The following is a 12,334-nucleotide window of genomic DNA, read 5'->3' on the forward strand; positions in this document are numbered from 1 at the left end:
CTCGCTAAGACCCCCCCCTACGCCTTTACCACCCCGGCCTCGCCCCCCCACAGTCTTTCTTACAACACACACACAGCACAGGATGAATAACAAAGCCAAGCGCTGAATCGGCATTAACTTTGCATCTCTATTAGTTATTTTCACGTTTTGCTGTTACAGCCTACATGCAATGACCCATTTGATCCCGAAGATGGCGCTGTGTTGAAACAGTCTACCTTGTGCCAATCTATTTCATATTCTTCTGACCATTTCCATCTAGGGAGCGGGCATTAGTTCCCATTCCCAGCAGTCAAAGCCAGGCCTCATCTCAACTGAGCCGATGTCCCGGGTTGAGGAATTAGGAAGGTTTGGCTTGGCCCGCTCGACTCCTCTCTTGCCGAGAAGGAGGATGTTTGAGGGCGCACCAAAGACAACATAAACGCCACTGCGGCTGACAGGAAACACATCCGCGGGACTCGGCGACATCAGCGTTTAGACCGCAACATTGGCCTTTGCAAGCAGTCGGCCCAATCGGGCTCCGCAGACACATGAAGTCGGCCATTTTGGGTGCGTTTGCATGCCTCGTATTATGCCGAACCTCCGGTATTGCACTCGTGATGACCAGGTTCCAAACTATGTCTGGTTCTCATTTTAAGGCTATAATTGGGGGAGGAGGGGTGGGGGGGATGTCACGATCAATGTTTTTCTCCTAGACGACCGCCCGCCTCATGTTACTTCATAAAAATTCACTCGGCGTGTTCAAAAAGGGAGGTCCACATACACACATATGCCGACGAAAACACAGCTGGCACACCGCGACAAGGTCACTACCAATCACGTGTTTATATCGGCGAGTCGGGGCTCCCTCACGGAGAGCGGGAACTCGTGTGAGGAGGAAAAAGAAAGAAAGAGAAACAAAGACCACACCTCTATTAACGCTCGACATAGATTTACCACCCGTACATGTGGAATATGAGAAGTGTTATTTGAGGGTGTGTGCAAAGGTGCACGGGCAGGCCACAACTAAAAGTAGCTGTAATTACGAGGGTGTGTGTGTGTGTGTGTGTGTGTGTGTGTGTGTGTGTGTGTGTGTGTGTGTGTGTGTGTGTAAGCTCAAGGTTAAAGACGCTATTATGGCACTGCGGTTGCAGACAATCCATCCATCTATATGGTTGACCTTCATACCAGACTATAAATACACGCTATCGCAGGTTGACCGAACAGGTACGAGACTCATTATGGTGCTGATTGAGGGCTTGTGGTTGCTAGGTTACAGAGTATTATGGGGTGTAAGCACATCTTTTTGTCATTTGTGACCATGGTGTGAAGAAAGAAGGAAATAGTGTGAAGGCCTAATGCGACCCAGACAGTCGCAGCCTTCTTATATTATTGTCTGGGTCGCATTATATTCTATTAAATAATTGTAAAATTATTATTAAATCATTTTTATTTATTTATATATAATATGGTTTTATTTTATTTATTTTAAAATTATTATTTAACAATTTTAATAATTTTAATATAATTCTAAAATTATATTAAATAAGTTTAGTATCATTTTAGAACATCCGATTCAATGAACCTGTTGTATCTGTATTTAGTGGTCAAGTGAAAATGAATTAGCCGTCTCACCTGTGATTTTTTGCAGCAAGGGGCTGAGTTTGCTTTCCCTGGTGATTGCCAACGTGAGCCCTCCGATCACTTCTTGTTCCAGCTTCTCCCTCAGCCGAACGTCCTCCTGCGCGGCGGCCTGGGCCTCGTCGGCCAGCGAGTACAAGTAGATCAGCAGGAGGATCAGCTCGTCGGGGCCACACTCGTCCTCTGCAAAGCCGGAGCCGTCCTGGCTTCTGCGTGGCTTCAACAAGGGCAGCATCTGACTCAACACCGAAGGGAAGTCGGCATCTCCGAGAGCCTGACATCCAAGAAAACAGACAAAAGTCATGAGAGGATACTATCAATTAATTTACTGGGACTTTTTTTTTTTTTTACATGGAATCAATATGGTCAATTACAGAATAAAATTAAAAATGAATACAAATAATGTTGTATGCAAATTGTGAATGGGCAAGTTTCTTTGTTTCAAGATTTTACTCTTGGCACCAATCGCACGCCAACGGCTGCAGGAAGTTCTGCTTTAAATCTGCGCGCGGCTGATTGACCGATCACCATTTGGCCGTTCTTAGCATCCCGGGATCCATCCAGGCTCAGAGTGAGCCAATCACAGAGGCTCGGGGAAAAAAAAAAAAAAAAAGCTCCCCTTAGACAGGAAACCAGCTCCAGATGCAACCCCCGGAGGAAGGTAAGCGTTTCACATGCAGGGCTAACCCGAAGCAGGCCTTTCACAATGAACCTTTTTCGGGGTGCGGCGTCTGGCGAGGGGAGGAGGGGCAGTTTGCGGAAAGTGGCCAGGTCGGGTTCGGTTTACCCGTCAACGCCAAAATGCTAAATTGCGTTCTTTGACCGGCACTCTGCAAAGCACAAATATGCAATCGTGTCAGCCAATCTGGAAGCCGTACATGAGACCTTGGAAGACAGGCCGTAAATCTCCGTGTCGGACTCAATTGTGAACAGCAGGGCTGCTGTTTTTTTTTTTTTTTCCCCCTCCGACATGAGAGTCACGGTCGTCATCAGCAACAGCAAAACTACTCGCACTCTGTATTTAAGTAAAAGTATAAATACTGGTGAAGAAACAGACAGATAAAAATTCAAGTACTGGTTAAATTCCCATACTTCAGGAAAAAAAATACTTAAGTACTTTGTCCAATGACTATGATAAATTTGACAATGAGGAGCTGCTGTTTATTAAAAAGACAATTTCCTTTGCGAAAGTTGAGCATGAACGGAAACCTACCGTTTATTTTACGCCTATAAAAACCCAGTGATGGACAACGTCCCCGTAAGGGCCACGGCGGAAATGTGTGATTTTTAAACAGAAAGACGGCAAGTTATAAATCTGACCACAATTCCGAGTATCAACAGCGGAAGAGTCGAGATTAAACACGTGTTAAGTCTTAGCATGCGAGTGTCAGCGCAAAACATTTTACACGTCTACGTGTGAGAAAAAGACAAAAGCCTTAAATGACTCATTTCCTTTACGCAATTTGCACATCATTTTGAATTTGAGTCTCAGTTTGGCGGTATTTAAATTCTAAGAAAGCCAAATTTGCATATAATCGATTTATTCAAATATATATATTTTTTTCCTTTTAGGTGAAGTTCAATTTGAATGCAATAAGAAGCGAATACGTGCTGAAGCAAAGAGGCCTTCCATCTTGACTTGCCAGTTTAGGGAATAAAAAAAAGATAAAAGCCGTGAAATCGCCAAAGGCACTTAAAAGTAAGGCGACCTCTCGCTTGGGCCGTCTGTGTGTAACGGCTGACATAAATCTCTGGCCTGACTCACCACACAGAGCGGGAGCTTGCCCGTTTTTGTTTCTGATCGTAGCGTGCTGACATGTTAAGCAGCACAAATCAAAAAGCATCGCACTTGCCATGACCGGAGTTACACTTGAACGTTCTCACCCTGCACTTTCCTCACATACAATTCAGAAGAGACTCCCAGACACAAACGGTGGTCACTGCGTCGAGAACATCTGTTTGGCACACGACACCCCTCGCCTAGTGGTACGGTCCAGTTTAGTACACTACGCCACAGTACGGTTTGGAGCACGAAATCTTAATCTGGTTTGTGTTTATATGATTTTATACCCAATAAAAAATTGTTTTTGTAAAAAAAAAAAAGTTTGATTCATTCTGCCATTTATCTTACAACTCTATTTCTATAGTAGAAACTTGATTTACTATTCCTGAATTCAAAATATTTTTGGGAAAGCACAGAGAAGGTCTATGCATCGCAAACTCAAAGTTTGACAATTGTTAACCCCCCGTGGGAAAACACAAGCTCGCTAACCACGTAGCTCTTTTCCTCGACTCCAAAGGGCTAAAAGAAAGACAGCGTAGGTTAGACTGCGGTACTTAATGAGCCCGCATCTGGGCCTGCGACACATTACGCCGCTCGTCCCCTTCCCACACACACATTGGGAGAATCACAACGGTTCATCAGTAAACAAGCAGCCGAGATAGTTACACGCCATCCTCTAATTGACTCAGGAGGCTCCGGCATGGAGGAAAACATCCTCGAGTAAACACTAGCTTGATTACAATAAACACACCAAGTCGACGTTTTATTAGGATGCGAGCAGTGAAAATTGTCTTTTCCATTTTTTTTCCAGATTTGAAAGAAATGTTACTCCCAAAGATATCCTTGATTAAAGTTCATAATTATATCTATGCTAATTTAGATGAGCCCATCTACAGTATATGTTAGCATTAAACTATCATTTTACGAAATGAAGAAAATTCCAATTGCATCACTTGCGAACAAAACATTCCGAATTGCGTCATTTGAACCATGCAGCATAAATCCAGACCTACGACTTCTTTTCATGAGCGCGGCTAATTAAGAATTGTGTATTGAGAGGGATTAAAGAAGTCTGTCTTGCACATGGAGAGCAGTGGGAGAAGGGCGGGGTAACCAAAAGTAGGCTGCAAGGGAGGGGGGTGGGGGGCGACAACAATGTGAAGGCAATTCAGACTCATTTAATTCCTCGGGGATGTGATGCATATTCGCAAGAGACCATTCAAACGTGAGGGGGCAGTGTTGCGCCACCTTGAAGGCCCAGCGGGGTCCGCACAACTTTCCCTCCAAAACGAGCAGCTTTGGGAGTGTTTCAGCCCATTAGCTGTACTTTCGGTGCCTCCCAATAGTGTCGTTCGACATTCTGCAGTGCTGAGATCAGCAAGCGTTTGGAACCGGGTACTCGTCACCATCTACCATCGTTTGGTTTCAACTAAATGGAGGTAACGCGCACATCTGGATGAAATAAAAAAAAAAGAGGTCAGAAAGCCTCGACCGGGGCCTTTGGGGGAAAGTAACAAAGTATGAATACTTTGTTGCCCGTGTGTAAATCCGTGGTATCATCATCCCGACGTCTGCCACCGGCACGAACAAACATGTCGCCTACACACAGCTGAGTTTCCCCTAAACATTTATAAAACTTTGCAAACATGTCCAATGGGAAGAAAAAAAAATCTGGCTTGCGTACACACCTGGGGGAAAATGAATTTTGTGGACAGCGCCAAAAACCACAGGAATGTTCAAAAACTAAACAAAATGAGGACAGAGAGGGGGGTGGGGGAGTAATCAAGTTTGGAATGATGGGAAGAAGAATTAAGATGCTATCACTGCCAGCGTGTGTCCTGCGAGTCCAAGAGATGTTCAATTACAAGTCAATTACAATCAATTAAGATGTCTGAGCTCGGATTAACGAGCCGGGCATCCGTGTCAACATAAAACGGACGACGTGTTCCCACAAGAAATGAATAAGTCGGACACTTACGGGAAGTCTTTTGTCTTCTTTTTAGGGAAAACATCAAAAGCTCCGCTAATTTATCTGGACCTTTCGACTGCAACGCAAGACATAATAAGTAAGGCACCGCCCGTGTCTTATTACATCGATAAAAAATACATAGCGCTAAATGGCTACTCACTTTCGGATGAGGGCGTTGCTTAAAAAGACTGCATTGTCACGATTTAGAAACTCGAGAGCTGTCCTTGTGTGAAAAAAAAAGATAAAAAATTGTTATGAAAATCAATCTGAGTCATTGCGCAAACATCGGCAATAAAACCAACACAATAAACACAATGCTAACTAAATGTAGCGCCACCGTGTGACCGTGTTCAGTTTTGATATTCAATCCTCGGGTTCCTGTCCCTCGGCTCAGTTTCTAGCTTGCGGCGATGCGAGTCCATGGCGGAAGACAAATAATGACAATAAGCCAGGAAAAACACAATGGGACTTGGTAGCAGCGAGAACCAGGCGCACATTACGTGCACGCACAATTAAATCAAGGCGTCCACGAGGAACAAAAGGCATAATAAACACTTGCGAGCTTGTTTTCCCATCCTAGTTCCACGCAAAAAAAAAAAAAGATAGCAAAGGGGAGGAAATTATAAAAAACTGTGAATTCATGATTTGTTTCTCACATTATTTTCATAATTTAACTCGCCAAGAGGGAGGTTTGACCTTTTTTTTTTTTTCCAAGCACATTTGTCGACATGAATTCCCAGCATATATGATGAAGTGTATCACGTCAACACGGCGGCCCCTCCCTCGGCTTTTGGACGGCTTAATATCGTCGACGCGCATACAGCGAGGCTTCTGTCGCACGCACACGCCCGGCAAAACAACTCGGACAAAGATAGATGTGTTGCGCTGGTGTTTGCTCGAGTGTCACGGGCCGAGTGGAGGCGACACGCAATGAAAGAGCGCACACACCCGCCGTAATCCCTTAGCAGACCGCATGTCTGCACTTGTGCGTTGCACCAATAATTAAAATGTTGAGTTATCGAGATCTTTTAGAAACATCACATATTTTCCCGACAGGCTATTTTTAACAAATTTAAATAAGCCAAAATCTCTTAAATTGCATAATTGCAATGTTGGCGAAAGCAAATGTTGAGTTCTTGTCAGGGTTCATTCAAGGTTCTAATTATTTATTTTTGCAAGGAATTTTCACCATGTTCCAAATCTGTAAAACTATTTGTAATCGTTTGTTTTGAAATCACAAAACTCTGACAAATTTAAGTTTAACGACGCCTCCAAACGATTAATCGATTCCAAAAACAAATGTCGATTCATTTGACAATTGATGTTGACGAATCAACTATTTCAAACACCTCTAGCGATCTTTTTATAATCGATTATCTTATCCGATAATTGAATAATCAAATTGATTCGCACCCTTTTTGAGCCAAAAAGTCAGGATGGAGACAAGCCAAACTGAAAATTGCATGGTTGATTTTCCAATATGTGTGAAAGCAAAACACGCCGATAGCGGCTCAAAACACACGCGCACACAATGAAATCGAACAATACAAACAACATCAAGCCGGGCTTCCGCTCCACAAACATTCCCAGAGTCGTAAGCCAGGCGGCTCAGCTAAACACGATAGCAAAAAGGGGGGAGGTGGGGCGACGACGAGGCAACCCTAATTCCCTAAATCCACCTCGACACATCCATCCTTGTTGCCGCAACCGTCCAACTTTTTTTTCCAGATTTATCGACAAAGCTCTTTCCTTCAGCAAAGTACAAATTACAAATATGGAAATAAACTAAAAAAAAAAAAAATCCAATAAATAAAAGCCTCTCAAATAAATCGAACATTGTAAATAATAAAATGAAATCGTGAGGCTCTCTGTGGAAAAAGATGTGACGATAAATTATTTTGGTACAATTTGATCGACCTCTGACATTTCCTACCATCTATAAAGCGAAGCATAAAAACGTTTGGACTCGACTTGTTTCCATCCATCGTTCCAAATCCAAAGGTCAGCTGAAGGACGTTTATGGAAACAGGCCTGTGGATTCACTTCCTATGCTAGCATAATATACAACGAAAGAAAATGGCATTTTCTTGACTGAATAGAATTTTCGGAAACAGACCGCAGAAGGCAAGACAACTCTCCACAAGACAGCTTTACAAGTCCTGCAAGACGTGAGGCGCTGATGCCTCGTTGGACCGAGCTTGCCGGCAAAGATGGATGGTGACATCAAATTCTGGGCACACCAAGCTCATTCCTTCTGTCTTCAGACCTTGTAATCCCCGGAGGCTAATGGATCACCTTCACTAGCCCAGACCACGGACTACCAACCCAGCACGCGGCCTGCATTATGAAATAGAGCTTGGCAAAGGTAACCCACATAACAGTAGAAGACCGGTTCTATTCTGGGGCTGCTTTGCTGCACCCGACACGGATGCGGAGTAGAATGGAATCTCAAGACTATCGAGGGATTCTGGAACGGATTTAGCCACAGACCGCGGGTTCATACAACAACAAAACAAGAACAAAACATGTTCTGAAGAACCTTGATGTAAAAGCGCTGAATTATGCAGCCTGGAGAAGATAGTGTACACTTCAAAGCTGAGCCAGCTGGGGTGTGTTAAGAAAAAGTATTAGGACCAAATGACAAAGTACCATGTTCTCTAGAGCTATTTTTCTACACAGCGTCTACTAACGATGCAGCATACAATGAAATCTCAAGTCCATCACGACATTTTGAAGGCTCAGTTCCAATCGTTGATGGAAAAGATAAAGACACAAAGGGATGGAAAGAACAAAAACAATTCTGAAGATCTCCGTCAGGGAGTGGGAGGGTACTCTACATATCCCTTTTTTTCGGGGGTCATGGCGTCCCAGGTGTCTGCTGTCAACCAACAGGTCAGCATCACCGACGCTCTTCCATCACGCCTCGACCTTCCCGGGCAGATGGTAAAGTCATCGCTAATGCCTCGTCTGTCTGTTTGCCTAGCGGCTGATGCAGCGTAGAGCCGCGGCCGTTCAACGACGCCTGGTGGGCGTGCGTGGACAGAGACCCCCCTCTTCTTCAAACAACACTATCGCTGTCGCCGTCTGCTTGAAAAGTGCCAAAGTGCACCACTTAGCGTACAAATGTCGCTTGGTAGAATTAATCATTTTCACACTCGTGTTGTTTACACGAGTCAGATTGTTTGGAGATGTCCAATCAGAGTGCCCGAGCTTGATGAGTTTAAAAAAATAACGCAAATGGTTTTTTTTTTCCAACAATACTGCTGTTATGCTAATCTAGCTAAACGTAATCTTTTGGATCGCAGACGTATTCTTCTAATACTCATCGTAGAAGACACCAGCTGTGTCTGTTTTAGCGCTCAGGCTTCATCTTCGGTCATCTTGTGTTTCTTGGAAGCCAAAAAAGTATCGACGGAAGATGACTTTTATAGACCAACAGTGGGCGGATTCACTCGTACCTGGGACTTGAGACTTATCGACATGGTCACTATAAAATCAGTCATCCAGATCACGATGATGCTTATGAAGTCAAACATCTTCAAAGGGATTTTTTTTTTTGGGGGGGGGGGGTGAGCGAGCCGCTCCTCTGAGTCTAAAAAAGATGCCCTCGGGCTCTCTGCTAACGTCTGGAAGTGGCTGAATGTCGCTCAATTACAACGTTCCAGAAAAGTCTGCGACTCTTCAGATGACAAGCGATCGCAAGATTTGAAAGATTTTATTCGCTTTGCAATAAAAGGCGACGTTCGATGGGAATGTTCCTTTTCAACCGCTTGTATTCAAATATCAAAGTAGAGTGTCGCAAAGCAGATGTGCAAACCGCTCGGTCCATTTTTTTGACTCGCAGAAACGCTGTTGTCATGCAAAGCCGGAGACAAAATGACACGCTTTTATGCATTTAGAATTTAAAAGGGGGCAATTCCTCGGATGTGAACCTGCAAGCCAGAAGAAAATATTCACGAGCCAAATGGCTTTGCCAACAAGGCTGCATTTGCTTAGCCCAATTACAACAAATGGAGACCAAATGTTCATGGAGGAGAACAAATTGAAACGAGTTACACGTCCACGAGAATTGCTGCCATGATGAACACGTGTGTTCCGATTGGTCCGAGGAGGCTCGCTGATCAATTTTCACGGTCACGGTGAGTACCGGTCGATGCCAAAAAACTACTTTTGATCGAGTAACTTTCTTTCTATATTATTCACATACGGAGATTTCATGAAGGGGGGGGGTGCTCGTATGTTCTTCTTCTGGTCGCCTATTGTTGTTCGCTTGGAAACACATGTGGCTCCGTTTGTGCCTTCCTTTAGGAACGGGGAATGAAAGTAACCTAAAACGAGGATCGACATTGAACGGCTAATGATGAGCAGAGAGGAAAAATGACACGCCCTTAACTCGTCAATTTATCATTTGTTGATTTTTCAAAAGCCGCTTATTGGCCCTCGCCTTTGTGGGTTTTTTTTTTTTTTTTTTGCAATCGTGCCACAACTTCATTTACATCTTCTATTGTGTCCCCATACACAGACTATAAATCGTGGAATTTGCGCTTGTTCTGTTTGGGTGGTCATCCGAGTTCAGAGAAACTTTTAATCGGAGAGATAATTAATGACTTTAACAGCACAATAAACGTGCAGTTCAAACATTACTCTTCATCTTCTTGTAAACATAGCATGGAGATCTTTTATTCGTGCCTGAAGCTATGCGACAATGTATTTTGGAAAAAATACTTATTCACTCTTAATGGACAGTTAGCCCTTTTGACACGTTTGCAGCTTTGGCTGCATAGCCGAGCTACCAATTCTGCGAGTCTGCGATTACGTCATGAAACAGAATGAGAGCCAATTAGGAAGCGTTAAGAAGCTAGCATAAATTAGCATATAGCTTCTTCGACTTCACTGAATTTCCTGGATGCCCTTTGGGATGGTGCTGCCACCCATAGGTGAGTCTTGGTACTACATTGGGCATTTGATTTGTTGTGTGTTGTCAACACGCCGAGGACTTTTTGAGGTGCATCTTTGTTGAACTTCTAGTCAATTAAGACATTGTTGGACTACAAACAAATTCTCCTGATCACACAGGACCCCCCTCTATTGAGCTATGAGGTTACATGTAGACCAACGGCCCCAGGGAACTATGGGTAATTAATGACAGAACAAGAGTAGCCAGAATCTGTATCCCATTGACCCAAATTGACCTTTGGTTTGTTGTCATGGCGATGGTTACTCTTCTATTTGGGTGACTGGTCGAATCCCTTAGGCAACAAGGTGGGCACGAGGAGGGCGGGGCAGGGGGGCTTCAGATGTGTACAATTACACGCTTAGCAAAGAAGACTCCTTGTGTCACCTTTGCTTTACCACCAGAGGGGATACCCCCCCCCCCCCATTACCCTAATCCTCCTTATTGCCCCTTTTATCTCTAATGATGCAAGACAACGCTCATCCCAGGCAGTAGGGGGCACTGCCAGACTGCTGAGTTTACTGCACAGAGGAACATTCATCACAAACTGACATACTCATTCAATGATGGTCTAAGAGAGCATTGTCTTGTTGGCATCCATCTCAACTTCAGCCCTTTCCCTAGACAATATTTTTTTTTCTTGAAAACATTACCACTAAAAACAAATAGCCTTAACCATGCCAAGCCCACAAACCACATTTTAGATTTTTTTCCTCGTTTATTTTTTTTCCCTGGGCCCAAGTATCATTATCTAATCTAACAAAAAGAGACAGTCATAGGTGTTGGAATGCCGCTGTCTCCATTTCAGACGGGACACAAAGACACACATCCTACGGTCGCCTGACCTTTGCCGGCCCGTGCTCAGCAGGTAGTGACAAATGAGCTGATAGTTAATCTGTCCTGAGGTGGAGCTTTTTTGGCAAGGGGGGGGGGGGGGGGGGACAGAGGGCTTGTTTGTGACAACAGGAAGCTGATCAGCACGTTTCAAGGATGAATGTAAGGATGCACGCGTGGCTTCACATACGCAACTGAGGAGGTGGTATCATAGTCCTGCCAAAAATCCAGTAAACGAAAAAATAAAATTAAAATAATCTATTTCATTCATGATATCTTTTTAAATTAATCAGGTGAGATTTTTTTTTCCCTGTCAAAGATTAGAATCGGCATCAGCCTTTCTGTTGGGGCTGGAACGGATTAATTACATCTAAACTCATTTCAATGAGTATAATTGATTTGATGTACAATGTACAGTCAATTGAGTTACAAGCTAGGTCAAAAAATGATTTCAACTCATAAATCAAGTATGGTGTTTTGCCGATCATAAGTGGTCGACCGGTCACTTTACTGAGGACACCGTCTCATTGTGGGAGTTTCCTCGCAACCGAGCCACTTCAACTGCCTTGTTTGTGAAGCTTAACGGTCAATGCGGCACTGTGGTATGTTTTTAAAAACTTTTCCCCCCCAGAAGTCTGCGGCGTCTTCTCGGTACATGCTCAAATGAAGCCTGACGCCACGAGACCAAGTCAGCAGACCACACTGACCCGATTCACCCGGGAGGCTGAGAGACCCTCTTCTATGAGCTGCCGAGACCACCTCGTACAAACGCCGCTCAGTGTGGCTTTGGAAGTATCGCCATGCCAAAGAAATCTATTGTTGATGTGGTTTTGCTTTACGGTTCTTGCTGCTTTTGTTCTGACGTATCATTTCGACCTACAAATTGAATTTGCTCTGTGACCAAGCTCCATTGACTCAATTTTTCCCAATTGATAAATAATTGAAACGATTTGATTCTCGGCCTCCACAATCACGCCACAATGGAATGCACTTGATAAAAAACAGAGGGGGGGATCCAATTTAACTTTGGCAAAGCTCTAACTCAACTCGACAGCTATTAAAAGCAAAGCAATCCTCATACGGTTTCAATTCAGTGAGGCGGCGCACGGGTGACATTTAGCAGAAAGACGCTTAGCAGAACAATTAAAACGCAAGCGCATGACAATCTAGCGGCAAA

General features: G+C 43.9%; 1 protein-coding gene across 1 annotated transcript in view; it reads right to left on the reverse strand.

The window, feature by feature from the left end:
• Positions 1–12,334, reverse strand: part of scfd2 (sec1 family domain containing 2) — a 40,361-nt gene that overhangs the window by 13,924 nt on the left and 14,103 nt on the right. Inside the window, exon 6 of the mRNA XM_085927370.1 lies at positions 1,612–1,891. Within this exon, the coding sequence (XP_085783496.1) occupies positions 1,612–1,891 (280 nt within the window). The remainder of the gene's footprint in view (positions 1–1,611; positions 1,892–12,334) is intronic.

Source organism: Syngnathus leptorhynchus, chromosome 13 (genome assembly GCF_054491065.1).
Source record: "Syngnathus leptorhynchus isolate UIUO chromosome 13, UIUO_Slep, whole genome shotgun sequence".
Classification (NCBI taxonomy): Eukaryota; Metazoa; Chordata; class Actinopteri; order Syngnathiformes; family Syngnathidae; genus Syngnathus; species Syngnathus leptorhynchus.